At 48.2% G+C, this 19,260-nt stretch overlaps 1 protein-coding gene across 1 annotated transcript; it reads left to right on the top strand.

The window, feature by feature from the left end:
* Positions 1–998: 998 nt before the first annotated feature.
* CXCL12 (C-X-C motif chemokine ligand 12) lies at positions 999–18,585 on the top strand. The gene is made up of 6 exons (XM_035329836.1): positions 999–1,004; positions 1,393–1,508; positions 5,355–5,472; positions 8,806–8,892; positions 12,529–12,626; positions 14,711–18,585. Exons 2-6 carry the CDS (start codon positions 1,448–1,450, stop codon positions 14,740–14,742), a joined length of 396 nt encoding a protein of 131 aa, XP_035185727.1. The 5' UTR covers positions 999–1,004; positions 1,393–1,447; the 3' UTR covers positions 14,743–18,585.
* The last annotated feature ends 675 nt before the right edge of the window (positions 18,586–19,260 follow it).

Genomic DNA, 19,260 nt, shown 5'->3' with positions numbered 1-19,260 from the left:
TAAGCCTGCACTTCTCCCGTCCCTGCAGAATGTCACAACTGTCAGGGCGCCTGCAGCGAGCACCAGTGGCGACTATTGGCCCCTTCAGTGCATCGGGTTCCTACGCTACTGTGCTAGCTCGCCTAGGGAGAGGGGGAGAGCAAGGATCAGCCTGAGCAAATTCAGGGCTCCTTGGCAAACAGAGCCAAGGAAATACAAATAGCTAGGTTTAGGGGAGCTGGGTGTGAGAATTGCCTTTTAGCTTGTGTCCCAGGGAGGGAGCCAGCTCATGGCCCAGTGGCGGTGCAGGCATTTCCCTCGGGCCAATGCCTCCAACCTCCTGTGCTGTGGCAGAGAGAGCTTGAAATTACCTGGGGTAAAATCTGGGTGTGCTGCTGGCTTTGGTGACTTCGTGGACCTGTCCTTTGAACACCTCCAGGCCAGGATTAGCTTTAGCCCGTGGTCCCCTCCCTGCCCCAACCTTTCTGAGGGCGCCTGTTTTAAATGCAGCTGAGGAGTCCCAGCGCAACCAAAGCCTCGATGTTTATTTGAAGTATTGAATGCCAACAAACAGGGCCCCGTGGTCTCGGACTGCAGGCAGCGAGGACACGCTTAGGTCAATTACACTTGACAATGCTGCGATAGCTCAGGGGAAGCGCACCCCTGGGACCTCGGGGCTCTCGATGCTCTGGGGGTTTTCAGCCGAGGTGCCAGGGAGCCCGGCAGCATCTGCAACACAAAGGGGGTGAAATGGGGCAGCAGATGGAGAACTGGGTCCGGCTAATACGGTGAAAAAGTGGTGTTTAGGGCTAAGCATGCAGAAGCAAAACTGAAAGCTTCCTTCTCTTTGCACCCCCCCCCCTCAAAAAAAAAAAAAAAAAAAAAAAGAAAGAAAGAAAAAGAAAAATCCCCGAGAAAAACTTCTGCGAGGATGCTTCGTATGAGGCGCTGGATGTGATGTCCGGGACGCCGGTGTAAGCCTAGATTCTCGCCCACGGGAGCGAAGGGGGATTTTTCTCCTCCGGGTGCGGAGGCCGAGCCGTGGCGGGATGCGTCCCCGGGGGGAGCCTGGCGGCTCGGGGCCGGGACCTGCGGGGTCGGGACGCCCGGAGCCGGCCGAGGCTGGGGGCTTGGAGCAGCAGCTTTCAGCCCCGGCCCAGGCTGGCTGCAGTGCCCGAGATCCCAGCCCCGTCGGCCGGGATGGGGTGGGGGGAAGCGGGGAAGGCTCTTCGCTGCCCGGGGAGAGGGGAGACCGCGGTGCTGGCGGAGCGAGAAAGCCCTCGCTCTTTTTTTGGTCCCTTTCCAAGCATTTTTTAACAGAGGAAGGATGTAATAACATGCCACGGGCAATAAATCATGGGCTGGCTACTCCCCCTGCTCCCCTCCCCCGGCCCCTCTATAGAGGCAGGGGAGGAGGGGACTCGCTCAGAGCGCGGCCGCCGCCGGGACGAGCAGCACAGCGCCCAGCATGGAGCTCCGCGCCCTCGCCCTGCTCGCCTTTGCCCTGGCCCTCGTCTCCCTCTCGGAGGGTAAGTGGGATGCCGCCGGGACCCATCCTGCCCGCCGGAAAGCCCCGGCAGGAGGACGAGGGGATGCGGGGGGTGCTGGAGCTGGGAGCCTCCAACAGTGCTCTTTCCGCAGGGAGGCGTTTGGGCTGCGAAATGTGCGCTTTGATTTCCACTAAAGAGAGAAGAAGAAAAAATAAAAAAGTTGCAAGAAATGAGAACCAGGCGGCCGGTCCCGCGCCTCTTCTGTCCCCGTTCCCTCGATCGCGGCAGGGCTGAGCAGCAGCGGGCGCTCGGCGGGCATCCCCCGCGCACTCCCGCAGCCCCGCGGGGAGGTTTCGGGGGGCTCCGAGAAGGGGGGGCAAAAGGGGGACTCCGTACTGCCCCGGGGCAAAAAGGGGACCCCGAACTGCGCCGGGGCAACGCGGGCTACCCGGCGACGAGCGCCGTGGGGCGCAGCCACTGCGGCCGCCTGTCCCCTCAGGGTCCCCGGACCAGGGGTCGGGGAACCTCGGACCCCAGCCCGGGGGTCCGGGGCCCCAGACCGGGGGTCTCTCGGCCTCGGGAGCCCCGGTCCTCCCCTGGCACAGGTGTGCCACATTTGTCGCCCCCTCGGAAGCGCCCCGGCTCCGAGGAAGCGTCCCGAGCAGCCGCCGCTCCCGTCGCGTTGGCCCGTTCTGGGGACCGAAACTCGGGTGTTCCCTCCCCGGGGCGGGGAAGGGTCCCCTCCCGGTGCCCCTTTGTTTAGCCGGAGCGAGTTAATTGCTCCCGATGAGCCCAACAGCTCGGTGCCGAAGGCGGAGGCAGGCCGTGTGGCCGGCCCCGCACCGCTGCGGTGTCTTCATGGCAGGGCGAGCGTGGGGGGCCCGGCTGCTCTGGCGAGGAACAGCTTAGAGCTGTCGGAGAAAAACTGGGGTAAGGAGTCTGACGCCACAGGCCTGCGGTGCTAACAGCTTTTTGCCTGTTTCTTTGCACGTCAAGTAGTGCTCTCAACCCTGATCCAGATGTGGGTTGCAGGGCTGTCTTGTCCTGGAGGGCAGGTGAGCTCCGAGTTGACTAGCATCGAGAGCAGAAAAGTTGGTTTCTTTTTCTTTTTGTCTAAGGACTTGTGGCTGCAGGAGTGACAGTGAGGTGTCTGAATGGTGTCTAGCTCTTCTGTCACCCATTTCAACCGAATGTGCTAGACAGATAAAGTTCCCAAAAGCTTTATGCACAATCAGTTTCATGAAAGCTAAGCTGGTGTTTTCATGTGACGGTACAATTAACAGACCATAGGAGACAGTAGCCTCAGCTTGTGCTCAGTGTTTATTGCACATCGGGGAACCCACGGAGCATCCACTCCTGCAGTGCAAGCCCATGGAGTTACTGGCTTAGTCAGCTTTACTACGTGTGGAGTAATTTGTTTCAAATTTTGAAATGTGCTAAAGAAAGATACGCTCCTCAGCCACGGGGCAGGACCAGCAGTGTCCCATCAGCTTCTTGCTGTAGGGGTTCCCGTGCTGGGGAGCGCTGTGTGCGCTGGGTTTCCCTGGGTTTCTCTGGGAGCAGAGTGAGCCACAGCCATGCTCCGAGAGCCGGAGCGCTGGTGGGGCAGGGGCAGGGGATGTCGGTTCCCCAGGAATGGTGCTGAGAGCTGCCCCGGCGCCCGTGCTGCCGACCCTGGCGCTCCGTGTCTCTCGCTGGTCACCAAGCAGGGAGCACAGAAATGCCAAAGGGATTCTTGTGCTGGCATGGGAGTTGTCACTGCGCCTTGCATTGGGTGACGGAACACCAAATGCTGGGCATCCCCTCTGCCTTGCAGTGCTGGATGCCCTTTCCTGGGCAGGAAACAGCTTTGGGATTTAGAGACACATTGGTCATGGTTAAGCTTTCTCTCCCAATTTCAAGTGAGTGGGATGGGATCGAAAGTCCCTCTCCCACTCTCAGAAAAGACGGGATTGCATTCTCAAGTCACAGATCTGAACGTTGTTCAGGGTAAAGCTTAAACTCACTTTGTCAGTAGGAGCCTGCAGAGGTGCTTCCTCTGCAGCTGTGCTGAGAGTTGCTATGTGACTGCATGAGGTTTCAGCCTCCCTTTGCTATATGAATGCACTGATCCATAGCTCTCAGGCACAGATATGAAGAGAGAAATCCTAGTGCCCTTCTCCCTCCCTTCCTCACTAGCACTAGTCTGTATGGAGCATGTCTGGGGGCTCACCCTGCAGCCCTCCTGCTCCCTTCGCATGACAGACGGGAGCTCCTTCTCCCATTTATTCACTCATAAATGATACAATTCTTCGGACTGATGGATTGCCATGAAACTGATGGAAAATGTCCTCCAATTTTGTTAACTTCTAGTCCTGAATCAGGTGTGAATCTGGAAGAACTCCACTGATGAATTTCTCTGTGTTTGCCCATCTGCCAGTGGGATCAGACTCTGGCTCTTCTCTCGTTAGAAGTGCTCAGAAATAAAGGGTTTTCCTTCCCGAGGACAGGGTAACATCACCAGGCTGCCTGTGGTTATGTGTGCTAGGGACAGGTGTTGGTGAACACACAATACATGCAGATCAGCTGCACTTTGAAAAGCTGTGTCATTTCTCACCTTCCTAGAAGACAGCTTAGGGATTCCAGGCCTTTCCCTGCTCTTTAGCTCTTTGTCTGCCTTTAAGGGAGCAGAGTTTAGACGCTGCGAGTGCTCTCGTGTGGCTACATACACAGGGTGGCAGATTGCTGTGTGGGATCTAAAGCCCTGTCAGATACAGATCTGACCACTGACACCATGAGCCAGACCTTGTGGGGTGGCTTAGGTCCTTCTCTGTGAATTCAGTTCTTCCCAGAGGCTGAAAACTTTAAATACCATTTAAAATCTTAGGCAGCTCCTTCTAGACTCTCAGGCAAAGGTGCTGTGTTTGTGGTGTACTGTGCATGGGGCTTCGAAGCTTCCACACAGAGCAAGGACTTCATTTACGTGCACTTGGTTGCCAGTAATTAAGTTCTTCCATGGAGAAATCATCTAGCAGGGCTGCATCAGATGCTGCGGTGAGAGCCAGGCTGCTTTCCTCAGTTCTGCATGCGTATATATTGCTGACTTTTAACCCGGGGGATAAGCTTAATTCTGCCCCTGGTGACGCTGGTGATGACTCTCCTCCAGCCCGGTGGTCCCTGATGAGCGCCCGGGGAACACAGCGCCCAATAGCTGTCTCCTCAAGTTGCAGTTGCTTTGCCATGGGCTGGAGGAAGTTCAAAAGACCCCAAATCTCTCCTGCAAAACCACTGTGATCTCCCGCTCGCACCTCCTTGTGCAAGTATCTCTGAAAGTAAGGGTTGGCTGCAGTGGGGAAAGGTCAGCCGCTGGGCCCTGGGAAAGGCTGAAAGACTCGGGGCTTTTCTGTAGCCAGTAAGTCCCCCCTGAAAGCCTGCACCTGAGCCGAGCCGTTTTGATCTGATCTCTTTGGAATTCATCGCTTTCTTCTGGCTACCTTCTAATTTGGCCTCGGGTCAAAATCATTTGGCAAGAACAACACCGAGGACAAGTGCCCCCTCTTTTGGCCTTTATCTTGTCTAATTACCAGGAGCATCCCCGCACAATGGAGGGGCTCCTTATTCTAATCTCTTCTTCTTTTCTTATCTCAATTTTCTCTCCCTCATCTTTTGTCTTCCAAAATCCCACGCATCGGGATTAAAAGGCTGGGTAGTGGGGTGAAAGAATTGTGCTGTGAGCTGTGGACAAATGCTCTTCCAAAGCTGCAGCTTTTTTTTTTTTTTTTTTTTTTTCCTTCCACCTGCATATTTGGGAGGCAAGAGAGGACTTTGTCATGCCTGGTCTGTGTATCTGTGCTGCTGACCCGGAGCAGGAGGCAGTAACATGTCCTTTCTCTCCATGTCCCACAGAGAAACCTGTCAGCCTGACTTACCGATGTCCCTGTCGATTCTACGAGAGCAACGTGGCAAGAGCCAACATTAAGCACCTCAAAATCCTCTCCACCCCCAACTGCTCACTTCAGATTGTGTAAGTCTCTCGCTTTTTCTGGCTGGGTGCAAATCTCGGGGGTCAAAAAGGAGAATCACAGAGCTGGTTCCTGCTCCGTTTGCTGGTCAGCCCCTTCCCCTTGCTGCAGTTAGGTCTGTGTCTCATGCCATGATTTCCAGCTCACCTCTTTACCCCGTACCCTGCTTTGCCCCCCACCCGTCCCCAAGCCCAGCTCTGGATGTTCCCAGTGGTGTTCCACCTCTGATCTCCCTGTGATCCCATGTTTCTCCCGCAGGACTGTGAGCAGGAACATCAGGCAGGCAGTCCCTTGCCTTGTACGCAGAGCTTCACACCTTAAGACAAAAAACTTTACAGTGGTCTGAGTCTGGTCACACTTAGCAGGCAGTGTCTGGCTCCAGTACATCACAGATCACAGCAGGAGAGAAAAGGTGCATTCCCAGTGGAAAATCACCTCGCCCTTCTTGCCAAAAAGAAACACTGGTTTTCAGGAAAAATTGAGTTGTTGATTTTTTTTTTCTGTGTGTGATTTTAAGGGGGTCTTTTGGGTTCATTTTTTCATGGGTGACTCCCTCCTTCAGAGGGACACAAGTCAGCATTCATCTTTTCATTGCAAGGGAGCATTACTACCATCAGCTCCTACTGTCCTCTGTAAGGGGGTCTCAGTGACTGCACTGGGTTTCTGTGCAGTGATCCCAGCACTGGTTCTGTGTGGATCCACGTTGAGCTCTTCCAGTTGTAACTTAAATGCTGTAAAAATCCGTTCTTTGTCATCCAAAATATTTCTGCATTAAGAAAACTGATGTGGTTTCATGATTTTTCTCAGGAATATACAGATGTATTTAAGGGCATGCATCAATTCGTGAACATTTTTTTATTCATATGATTTATTTTTTTTTAAACCACTCTCTGTAGATCATCTACATTTTCACATGTGTGGTTCTGCCTTAGGACTTGGTGGAGGACAGTGAGAAAAAATGTAAAACCCAGCTGAGAAATAATTTCCTTTCAGAAAAATGGCAAAACCAGCTGTGACTGTGATCTCTACCTATAAACAATTTTGGAGGCAAGCATCCAAAAGGCAAATAGTGTATGGATTTGTGTTCTGGGACTGTCAGTCGGTGTCATAAGGGTCCCAATGCTAAGGCTTTGTAGAAGATCTGGAATTTTTTGGAGTAGTTTCAAGAAAACAGCAGGCACTTAACGTTGGATACTATATATATATATATATATCTTAATTAACGTGGGATCATAGTCAGTAGAGAATGGTTAAGAGCACAAAATACAGAAACACAGCGTGTTCTTGCCCCATTCCTGATCCAAGTGTGTCTGTTTGGAACAGGATCCAGTAGCACTCAGAACACATGAACCTACAGGTCACCATCTTTCTGTTACTTAAATATGTAAGGTACTTAAACCAAAAACTTCCCTCCAAATGCTCCTGAAAGTCTGAGCTTTGCTAAAAGAGGAGTTGAAATGGAATCAGAACTAATTTACCATTTTGATGCTTGAAATGGTTTCTCAGCTCAACCACACTCTGAATCATTAGATACACGTTACACAGTGAAAGTGTGAGTGACTTAAAAGCTGTTTGCAAGAGCAGAGAATGTCGCTGAATTCATACAGATTTTTAAGGAAAGAGCTCAGGCTTTTTCAATCAAGTACATTTCCCTTTATATTTGAGGGGAACTGTACCTGAACAAAAAGCCTAAGAGCAGGCCTTTGTCTTCAGTTCCATTGGGAGTCATCTCTCCAAATCCAGAACTCTCCTTTGTGTATGTCTGCTTCTACAAAGCCCATCCCAATTTCCCTGCTTTCCAACACAAGGAAATAGCATTTTTAGCATGCATTTAATTATAGCCTAAAGAATACACCAAAACCCATTCAGACGAACACTCCTTACACATGCCTAGGTCTCTGCCACAGCCATGCAAGGAGCAGGGGCTGCCAGACTCAGAAATAAATGTCTGAAAAATCAGTGTCTTAATCCTGGATGAGGGGACTTCCATCTCCTGTGGCGGGAGGGTGGTTACATGTGCTTTTGGTTCTGTACTCCATACGGCCAGCTTAGTACTTCCCCAGCACTGCTAACATCAGCAAATCCATTCTCACTGTTGGTATCGCTTCACTGGAAATTCTCCAGCTTGGCACTACTGTAAGGGAAATATGAATTAGGTCCATTCATCACTTTATTGGCACGGGGCTTGCAGGACTGGATCTTCAATGTGTTTATGTTACAACTGTGTTGTTGCATAACTTCAGACCAAGGAGCCTTTTTGACCTCTTCTTACTCCACATTTTTATATTCTGCAGACTTCGCTTTATGAAGTCGGGAACATTTTGGCCTCCATCCAACAAAATGCTTAAGCAAGAACTGAACTTACTCCTATGGGCATTTCCATGAAATTGCTGTTCTTGGCACTTTTACGTGGCAAGGCTGTTTAAGGGGAGGCTTCTGAGCAGCTGGGGCAGAGGCAGGGCCCTCTGGGGAAAGCGAGGGATCACTGCGCTCTTAAGAGGCCCTGAGGGCCGTGGAGGGCCAGACCTCCTGGTACGGATGACAAGCTGTTTGTACTGCTCCTGGATGAGAATGCAGGTAACCCAAACCCCAGGTCGTCACAGGGAATTTGCTTCAGTCAGGTGTCCCCTTTTCTGTGACTTCTTAGCAGGTTCAAATTAGCTAAAGTGTGGCTTTGAAGGAGCAGCTCAGACATGCAGGAGAAGACCTTTCTTTTCTCAGTGCTGACTAAATACATGAGGGAAAATTTGCCTCTGGCACTATGGTGGACACAATTATCTTCCTGCATGCAGCCTGCTAGCTCAGTATTGAGTAAAACCAAGAGTGAGGGAGTGATCAGACCCTTTCAGGACATTCAGGAGATAAGGTTTAGTGTCCATCTTCAAAACACGCAAACATTCAGTTTGTGGTTGAATCTGAAAGATGTTCTTAATTAACTCCTTGCAGAAATGACCTATACTTACCACACTACTCTTTTCAAATGAGATTTAGCTTTTCCCAGCACTGAGCATGTAGCAGCCCTGATAGGAACTGGAAAACTTCGATGCAAGTTCTGCATCTCTTCCCCCCAGCATGCATCCCAGCACAAGAATCAGTACTGAGGAGGACAAACCAGTACTCCAAACTGTATTTATAGTAGGTGCCTCGAGGGCGGCAGGGCTATCCCTGCCTCTTCATGAGTCATCTGGGAGCAGCACTGACACCCAGGGCAGTCGGACGCAGCTCTACTGTGTATGATAGGGCTGCTAACCTGTGTGCACAATAAGGTGTGTGTGTGGGGTGCGGGCTGAGGGGTGCCACACATGAGACTCACCCTGACTTCTCTTCTTTGGCAGTGCAAGGCTCAAGAGCAACAGCAAGCAAGTGTGCATTGATCCCAAGCTAAAGTGGATCCAGGAATATCTGGAGAAAGCTTTAAACAAGTAAGGCAAGAGACAAATGGACTTAACAGCTAACACATCCTGAGTTATTCAAGGGTAGAACATTAAGGGCTGGCTTTAACCATGTGGACAAAGTACTCGTGGAATCAGATATTGTTTTGAAGATGGGTTTGGAGTTGACCTAGTCTGTATTAAAACAACAGCTTCTAGTATATCCTAAATGTTAAACTAAGCATTTTGCCAGGATTTGAGGCAAAATCCATCCTAAAGATTCTGTGCTGAGGTCCCCAACTCATCCTTTTTTAAAAAGAGCCGTTCTCCCAAGGAAAATGCTTCCTTTACACCCCCTCTTCCCCAAGCAAAACTACAATTACTTCAGAATCTATATTGTTCCAATGTCTTTGGAGCCCCTTCTCCATGTTACACTGGGGGTCTGCTTGCACAGGCGGATGAGGCTGAGCACGTCTTCACAATTAAAATTGTTTCTCTGCTGGCCAGTGTGGAGTGCTAATAATCTCGGCCAAGGCAAGATGTGCTGCCATGAGTAAGGGTCTCCCACAAAGCCAGCCATGCTTGGCAAATTCATACTCTTTTTCCTCTAACTTTATTCCCCTTGCAAGTGGCTGGTCATGGCTATCCTGAGGAGGACCCAGCCTATTAGTCAAATTTTACAGTGAGCAAGAGCAGCACAGAGAACATTTCTGTGCTGAGTTGCAGGGGAGGGCTCCAGCCTTGCTGGAGTGGAAGATGAGAAGAAGCAATGGGCCCCTGGGCCCCGGGCTGCGGTTGGTCCTGCAGCGGGAGTTTGGCCAGCAAGCCCACCTGTGCACTCAGAGTCCCTCCCACCACTGCCACCACATTGCCACCCCTCAGTAACCCGCTGTAACCGTGCTGAACCTTGTCCCCGCTGCATCTGTAGGGTAAAGGCAGGGTTGGAATCAAGTCGTTTGCAAACGCAATGTGTTCTTGGAGAAAGGTGGGGAAGGGTATGGCCCCAGGGCAGATGTGAGGCCATACAGGTAGCTGAACGCCCTCCACTGTCTGCTATGCAAACACATCCTCCAAGCGAGGAAAAGGAAGAAAAAGTCTTTGTTCCCTTGTGGTTTTACAATAAGCAAGGGGAAAAATGGTACCAGAGGCAGAGACATTCTTCTGTCTGACCCTTTTGGGGTCAAGAGTGAGGAGGAGGAGGGAGGGAAGCCAGCTACCAAACTGACTGTGATTCCAGCCCTGCCAGCTCTCCCCATCTCATCTGATGCTCAGTGCCTTCTTTGTTGCCAGCACTTGGCCCTCTCATCCTTTGGGCAAATTCTCTGCAGAGGTAATCCATGTTAATGCTGGCAGGATGGCTTTGGATTTGGGCACAGCTGAATCTAAGAGCAGGTTGTGGCCCATGCTGACTATTCCAGGGGATTGGGCTACTTTTTTTCCTCATCCTTGGAAAATCCTCAACTCTCTGCCTAAGTTTCTGTTTGCTGTCAGCCCCAGTGAAGCACTTGGTGCTGTTCATAAGACTTGAAACTTAGGAGGCACTTAAGAAATTTGCAGGGTTGGCTAAATGTGGTTATAAGCTCATATCCTGCCTGCCAGCCTTAGGACAACTCAGCTGGAGCACCTTCTGCTCTCACTTCCACTGGTGAAGATCTGGGGCCAGCTCTACTGAAACCAGTAAGCCTGCACCTGATCTCCAACCAGTTTCTGGTTTTTGGTTAACGTAACTTTCATCCAGAAGCAACTCTGCTATTTCTGTGGATTTCATCCTGATTTACATTGATTAACAGAAAAGAATTTGGTCCCAGTTATATTAAATAAGAAGGCATACATCTCCATCATCTAATCCCAGTAATCATGGCATTGTTTTCATTTTCCAACTATTAATGCTAGCACCAGTGGCATTTTCATGCTCCATAGACAGTCAGGGCTCTGTCTGTAGCATTTTCACAAGGCATGTTTTTGATATATTTTAGTGCACAGCTTTGACTTCTTCAACAAAATGTATTTGGAATATATTTATAGCGCATCAAGCAATTCATATATTTGAATTGGAGCCATATGAATGTTGGTAGTTTAAAACACCGATATCCTTCTAAACTACTAACAGCTTGTAAAATAAATCTATATAGATCTATAAATGTTAATGTAGCTATCCGTTTCAATCAGCCATATATTATATTTTTTCACTTGTACTGAAATTGTATGAAATGTGACATTACCCTATATGCACTAGCAATAAAATGGCTAATTGTTTCATGTTATGAAAACCCAATTGTACATGGGAATTTATTTTTCTGGAATAAAATCAATACGTTTTGTAGAAAGGGCTCTTGTAATTGCTTAAGTAAAATCCAAACTGTCAAGACATCTTAATCAATACCAGTGCTTCCATTTGAGAGTATCTTCTGTGTTATAATTTGCAGCTAAAGCCAATCAAGAGGTCATAGAGCATAGTAGTCTAATACAGGTGATTGTGAAAGTAGAGATGGTTTTTAGTAGGGAATTATTTTGCTCATTAATCCTGCTTAGCCTTTATTATTGCTTTATATTCATCACATCTCCATGTAATATACGTACTTATGAGACATCAGTAAAATTCATTCAGGCTGTCAGGAGTCCAAACTCCTTAACTGGCTTTAAAAATCATTGTGCAACTGCTGTGGCCAACATCATTCAACACTCATCCATTTTATAGACAAGGGGCAAATCAGTCCTTTCTTGAATCAGCTAGCAAATCCTTTACCACTTCTAGGCAGTCCCACCTTGACTGCCTTTCCCTTCTCCCTTCATGCAAGGATTTGCAAAATCAGGCCCTTGCAGAGTTAACAGAGCCCAAAATAAGCAGAGATCAGAGAATGATCCTGGCTCGTCCATTGTCACGTTGACATAGTCCCAGCTCAAAACTTCCCCTCAGCCCAGGATGTTGGAGTCCATTAAGCTCAGTTGTTACTTCTGGCACAGACAAGAGAGTTGATGGATCTGGATAAAATAACAAAGTCAAATAGTAAAAGCTTTTCCTCCAAGCCCTTTGGGAGAAAGGAAAGGAAACTCCTGAGTTCCAGGGGCTGGTTATAATGAGAGCTAAGCTCTGTTGCTGCCTTGCTCCATAGCACTTGTAAACCCAGGTGTGGCAGCTTTCCTCATTTCTAATCTCATTACTAAATGATGGCTGGAGTGCAAGACACCAAAATAACAGCCTCCTGGTACTCCACCAAGCATGTGCTGGGTGCTGCCCTGCACAGTGGGGTACAACGTAGGCAAATGCTTCCACAGCCTCAGTTTAAGGCACCGAATGCCCATAAATCCCATAGAAAAACAACCAGCTCTTATGGGAATCGGTGGGAATGGTGGGTGGGAAGCCAGAAATTCAGCCCCCTCCAATCTCGTTGTACCTTATGGGGTGCCACGTGGATAGAGAGGCTCCTGGCTAACAAGTTCTGGCAGGCATCTGGGGAGGTGTCAGTGTTTTGGGGAAAAACTTCTGGCCCCAAGACTTGCAAATGTCCTGTCACCAGGGCACTTCCATTTGCCTAGTGTTCCTCTGAGGCAGAGGACATGTGGAGGGGGATGTTATCTTCATTTTCACCCTGCCAGCAAGATGTGAAGGGGACATAGAATAAATGTGAATAAGGCCTTTGTACATGGATAATTTACGGCAGTCTCTGTATTTTTCTTTTAATTTAGACCACGTCATCGCACTCATAAAAAAAAGCAACAGAAGAAACGGGGCCCACTCTGCCCTTCCCGTGCAACACCACTAAAGTCTCCAGGGAGAAAGAATGGTAGGAGGCATTAGTTTCTGAGCTGGGATACCCCAGGTTCACATCCCCGCTCTTCCACAGACCATCCTATATGATGCTGGGCAAATACATTAGTCTGTCCAGGCCTCAATTTTTCCCCATGTTTGTTGAAGATAACAACTCTACCCTCCCTGCAAAGGGGTATTATATAGATAAAGCTCTTAGAGCAGGGAAAAAGTTCAGCCACGGTGGAGGCGGGGGTGAATGGGACATAATTTTTAACCCTGGTGTAAAGCTGTAGCGTGGCTGTGTTGATGTCAGTTTTGTTACACCATGGGGGAGATTGGCCAAGTTGTTTCGCTCTCAAAGTGGCCATGCTTTAATGGCACTGCATATTTTGCTTTTCTAAGGGACACAAGGAATGCAACAAAATATTTGGCTGTTTCTCACTAGGTTGCAACCATATGTAGAATAGAACTCATTGATTCCTGTCCAATCTGTATGCCTGATTTCCTCCACAGGGAGACCAGGGTAAGGAGGAGACTGGGAAAAACATTTGGGATAATGCATTTTACCCATATTGAACTTCCCAGGGAGATCTGTGCAATATCCCCATGGTTTCGTGCAGTCTCCTTTGTAGAGATGCTGCCTAAAGCCTGGCAATCCCATTTTACAGATGGGAGAACTGACACCCAGAGGCCAAAAGAGCCCTGAAGCAAAGCCAAAGTCAAAAGCAGTGTAAAGGTTGGGATGCCCTCTGTCTTTTAAGCTGTTCTTATTCCTCCACTACCAAAGTGACAGAGTTAAACTATAAACATAACAGCTGTGAATTTGGCACTGGTGTTTTTCAGTGACAAATGCAGCATTGGGTAGTGACAGCATGAAATGATCAGTGCATGCTGATGCAGTTGCATCAGTGATGGGTTTAACACCTCTCCTATGGGAGATTTGAGACAAATCTCAGAGACTGGTGTTGCCTACACCAACCCTCTGGGTGTCCCAAGTTGTTTTGTCCCATCAGGATGGTGTGTCCTGCCTTTCTGCACCAAAAGAGTTAGGGCTACCAGTGTGGGATAATGGGAAGGATATCTTCAAAAGGAAAATCTTATGGTTTAGTCACCCTCTTTATGCCTGCATGAATTTTCTGAAGCTACCTTCACCAAGACTAGCCACAACCATCGCTGACTGTGGTCACACAGTCTTGCCCAGCAGGCATTGAAAGGGATCTTTGTGCAGATCCTGTAGGCTAGGCAAGCCATGCTGGGGCATCAGGGTTTTTGAATACCTGGTGTTTACCCTCTGACACTCATAGCTCAGCCTTAGAAACCTCAACTAGATGGTAAAAGGTCAATCAGGTGGAGCAGGAATAGGGGTCACTTTGAACAAAAGCTGGAGGCCACCAGTACAGCCTGGCTTCTTGTTCTGAGTGAACCCCGTCCACACCCGCACCCACAAAACACCTGCACTGTGCTGTGATCCCTAGCCCACCACTCTTCCTGGGTACCGTGCTCACACCGGTCTGAGGCCTCCGCTCTCCATCCTCCCCATCATGGGAGCTGAACAAGAGCAGAGCGTGGGCTGTCCTCTGCGTTCCTCCACCCACACAGACACCTGGCACCCTTGCAGACTCCTGTGGAGCACAAGGAATGCAGTCCAGGTTCTCCAGCAGAGATGTGGGGTGGGGAAGGAGAGGAGGCACTCCCAGTGCCACTTGCTCCGTTATTGGGGCCTCTCACAGATGATTAATCCCTCCTTTTCCTGCTGTATTTTTTTTTTTTTTTTTGCTAAGTCTCTTTGCCCACCAATAATTCTCTGCTCTGGCTTTCAAGTCCAGAATAAGCTTCCTAGCCAGCCTTCTTCCTATGTTAGCTCTGAACACCTTACTAACTGTGATGAGCACAACCTGCCCAAAATAACTCCCGTGGCTGGGCTTGCCCTTCTGGGACCAGCAGCTCCTTGTGGAGAACTTTCCCCAAACTGTTTGGTGCATACTGGTTGGAGGGACTGCAAAAGAAATGCCTTTGGGTTAGTCCAGATGCAAATTTGCTATTTGACTAGGCCTGATATCAAAGCTTTTGCAACTGAAATAGACCTTAATAGTGTTTCACTCTGTTCTTCATCAACAGGAGGTTCAAGATGTAAGAGGCAAGCATTGTAAGCCGTCTACAGGATTTCTTACTGTAGGACCCAGAGAACAGATAACCAGTATTAGGGAATGAATACATTTCACTGTTATCATGCAGCACAAAAGCAACGCTTCATGCATTTCCAAAGGTGTTTTCCTTTTTTTTTTTTTTTTTTTCACAAATTGGCTTGCTTTCACAGTGCTATTTTTATATAGTAAGATGTATTTGATTTCGAGAAAAATATGTTTTTATACAGTTGGTTGATTACCTAGCACTGAGGGCAAATATGAATTTAAACTAACCCTATGTTATTATATAATATTTTATTTCCTTTGCTATGTAGAGGTCCTGCTTTATTTAACTTTCTTTGGTTCATGCAAGTCTCCTGGAGATTTAAACCTAGAAGGACATGAACTGTACAGTGCAATGTTGTTGTGTAAGTAGTGGAAGAGTTTCTTTCCCCCAAAAGTCATTGAGGCCAAGAACATAGGAAGGCTAAAAAGCATCAGATAGCAATGAAAGTGGACAGCACTATTACGGGTGGTGATTATAGGTATTTTGGCTGAGGGATTGATTTCAGGGCTGCAGGGCTAAGCCATTCTCTGAAGACCAGAGACCTCGGTGGCAACCATGAGCAGCTGTGGCAATGTACATCTGGTGCTGCACGGTGCTAGTACTTGGTTTGAGTAGCTGAGCGTGTTAGGAGCCACAACACTGATCTGATGTCACTTGGCATTTCCTATGTTCCTGTGTTTCCGATGACACATTTTAGCACAAAAAGGAATGGGTTATTAAAGATCTAACAGCTGGATCGTATTGCAAATTGCTGGAGGAGTCAAAGATGCTGCCATGCACAAGGTGTCTGTTCCCACCCGTCCACAGAAGGTGATTTCAGATCGGCTGGCCTTGTGCTGAAGTAAATGGAGGAGCATTTGTGTGACCCTTCACCAACAGCCTCAGATACTGAACAGTCACACCTGCCTGAGGGCAGTAACATTTTTGATTGCTCTGTGTAGATTTTGAAGAGGTTGTCTGCCATGTCTTTGGAGAAAAGAGATAACTGGGGTGAGAGAGGAAATGCTGAGTGTCTGCCCAGTTTGGGTGCTTCTTGGGTACGGAGATGAAGGCTAACACTGTTCAGCGGTGGTCATGGTTCTGCTTGCTGGTGAATGGCACAGCCTCTGGGATTTTCTTTGCAAAGTACACCTGGGGACAAGTACCACTTCTTGCACCAGTTCCCTCTCTCAGCCAGAAATTTCTTTCTCCTGATTCCCACCTGTGTGAGGAAGAACCTTTGCAATATAGTATATGGCAAAAGACACCTAAAGTACCATGATATCCACGCTGTGCTGCACACAGAGATCTGGGGGGAAGCACATCTGTGCAGCACAATACTTGTGTTTGTATGTCTGTGTCTGTATTGTAAACAAAAAATGTTGTAACGTTGTGTGTTTTTTTGGAGGGTTGCTTCAAACGGGATCTTCCCTCTTACCTGCAGCCTGTGTCAGGAACACTGAAAGGGGTGTTTCATAAGGCACTCCTTTCTGTGGCAGGCATCTTTAATGCCAAAGAGGCACTTTGGCTAGCCAGGGACTACCTTATTTCCATGTGGATTCAGGTAAAAATCTTGTAAGTACTTTCCTCTCTGCAAAAGGGTGCTATAAGAGAGAGTGCTTCAGCTGGGACCACATCACCTCATTTACTTTGAAGTAGAAACCAACTGCTGTGCCTAAAATGTGTGTGTATGACTTTGACATTCCTTCTATTGTTACCATCACCACGCTGGTGCTTTAAATGTTTTTGTCTCCATTTTGGAAGGTCTGGCACCACTGTACTTGGTGAGAATCGGGCTGTTGATTTCAATGTGAATTGGATCAGAACCTCTGTTGTCAAGGTAAAGGCAGGAAGAAGTTCTGTGAGAAAACTAGAGTTTCTTGTATCCTCCCTGGGCTGTGCTGTATATCCTAGGGTCCACTTGCTGTCCCTACACATGCATCTACAACAGCTAGTGGTTTGCCAGGGGGAGCACAGGAATGACTTTGGGGAAAGTGGGCAAATCTTAGTTCTGACAGAGACATGAAGCGTGTCCTTCTCACCTGGCAAGGTGCATCCTTCACGTGTTCACATCCTTTGCTTCTAAGGGGCACACCAGCTGCCCAGTGACTGGCTGTGGCTCTACAGCCTTGCCAGTGCCCTTCTGCAGCACCAGTTAACAGGGAACACCGCTGCGGGCAGCGCCAGCAGGGAAAGGCCCTTGGGCACAGGCCAAGCCCACACCAGCCTGAGCAAACAAACTCCTCTTCTATGGGCAAACCTGTGGACATTGCAGAGGCAGACTGTGCTAAGGGAAGAGCATTTGCTCTTGAGTGGGGAGATGCTGGGGAACAGCCAGGTGATGGTTTTCTGTGTGCTTGTGGGCTGTCTGTCCTCAGGCATTTCTTGAGACTCACACTGTGAGCTGGGCTGATGACACTTGATTGCTCATATAGCTAAGACCACTCAGGGTATGGGGCTGTTCCTGGGGCCAGCACCGTGTCCCTTCCCTCAGCTGGAGCACAGCTCCACAGGGGTGAGTTCAGGCACAGAGTGAACGCAGGGGTGGCAGACCTGGCCAGGAGTAACTGAAGACTTACATGAGAACCTGATCGAAGCTTTTTCCTTGTTTTAGTCCAAACTCCAACCCTGAGCGGGAAGGTTTGCTTTTTGCTTGCCATTATCTTCAAGAGAACCACTGTATCGGGAAGAGCAGCCATGCCCTGCACACAAGGGACATCAATCACACGGCTGCATCACACTTCCTCACTGCCCTGTGCCCTATTATTCCTCCTGTGCACACCGCAGTCCCAGCAGGCCGAGAAGCTGCACTAACAGGGCCCCCTCAGGGAGAGCACTAGCTTTTGCTTTCTGCCTCTAACTGTTGACCAAAGACCGAATCAGGGAAAGGAAGCATGAGGAGATGGGAGTGATGTAGGGACCACACGTGAAGGGAAGAAGGGAAAAGAGATAACACTGAACAGGTGCTGAAAAAGCAGCTTCCATAAATGTGAAACTGTCGTGTCACGTGTGGTATATTTCCAAGTGCAGCTGTCAAATCCTAAGGTTGTTATACGTCTGTTTGTTTGTTTAAAGAAGAATAGATGGTATTTATTGCTGTGCCATTTTTTTTGTAATTATTTATACTAGCTTTACACTTGTATGTATGAATATTTTATCTGAATTCTGCCTGAGGAAGGATGAAGGATCACTTCTTGATGTGTTTTTAACTAATGTGGTGTTTGAGCAAATGTTCATTGGTCTTTTGCAATGAAGGCTATATTCCAAGTAAAATATACACATTTTGTTGAAAATGCAGTTCCTACAGAAGTTCTTTGTTGATATTTTCCCTTTGTCAGAATCAGAGGGTCTTTCTTTTCTCTGACAATTTGTTTGGAGTGGTGTGATTTATAGTAATCAGGGGTCTGAGAACTTATTACCTAAAAATCTATTTTATTTTTGTTAACCAACTTGCCACTCACACAAGTCTTGCCTGCAAACACAAAACTGGTGGCCAGAGAGAAGAAAATATTTATCATGATGAAAGGGCCGCCTGAACCTCCCATCTTCCACTCCTTAACAGCTCGGTGTTGTCAGAATGTGGTGAATACTGTACTTTATATTTTTATTAAGTAAAAAAAAAAATCTTCCCAAATAATGTGAAAAGGTTTTTGTATTTGTGTTCCTGTAAGGCAGCTTTTATGAAGGAGTCTTATTATGCTTTTGAAATTACTCCTTTCATAGAATATTTTGAAAATAAACACTTTTATATTGTTGTAATTTCTCCAGTAAATGTGTATGCACTTAACATTTTCTTAATAAAAGTGTCTATCTAAGTGAGACGATTACTTGCTTCTCATGGTTTGTCATCACACATGAACAGCTAAACACTTCCCATCATAAAGCCATTTGGATGTAGCACAAGCATCCAGTTTCAAGGACAATTCCAAGCAGCCCTTTGGACTTAGACCCTTCAGGAAACCTAAGGCAAAGTGCCCAATGGGTTGCAGGGAGCAGCAGCCTACCAGACTGAAGGTACCAGTGCTATCTTCAGAAGGAAAGGCTTAAACACTTCCTTCCTAGACAGAAGCCTAAACTCTTTTTTTTTTTTCTTTCTTTTTTTTCTTTTTAACAACTTTTCTCCCACATTAAGTTGACTACAGTGGGAAATGTCTCACCGTTTTTGCTCCAGCATCCCAGTCTCCACAGCAAAGAGATCAGCATCAGCCAGCTCCATGCTGGGGAAGGGATGATGGTTTCTCTGAAGACCCTGAGGAATATCAAAAGAGCAGATGTTGTGAACAACACCCTCCTGGGGGCTGGTTTTCCCAGGGCACAGCAGGGTCAAGGCAGGCAGGCAGCAGGCTTTGGGCATGTAGCATGCTCCCTCTGCGGCTGCCCTGCTCCAACATACCAGTCCTCAGCTCATCCACAACAACAGCACAGATGAATCCCATCCCCATGTACAGCTCTGGGTAGAACAGAGGCTGGGGAAAATTAAGTATCTCACGACAGTG

Source organism: Oxyura jamaicensis, chromosome 6 (assembly GCF_011077185.1).
Source record: "Oxyura jamaicensis isolate SHBP4307 breed ruddy duck chromosome 6, BPBGC_Ojam_1.0, whole genome shotgun sequence".
Taxonomy (NCBI): domain Eukaryota; kingdom Metazoa; phylum Chordata; class Aves; order Anseriformes; family Anatidae; genus Oxyura; species Oxyura jamaicensis.
The sequence above is the reverse complement of the archived record's forward strand: the minus strand, read 5'-3'. Positions and strand labels throughout refer to the sequence as shown.

Excerpts from the sequence above, each read along its gene's own strand:
- CXCL12 (XM_035329836.1), top strand. The coding sequence starts at position 1,448 with ATGGAGCTCCGCGCCCTCGCCCTGCTCGCCTTTGCCCTGGCCCTCGTC. Across the intron at positions 1,509-5,354 it reads CCTCGTCTCCCTCTCGGAGG|AGAAACCTGTCAGCCTGACT; the intron begins GTAAGTGGGATG and ends CATGTCCCACAG. Across the intron at positions 5,473-8,805 it reads AACTGCTCACTTCAGATTGT|TGCAAGGCTCAAGAGCAACA; the intron begins GTAAGTCTCTCG and ends CTTCTTTGGCAG.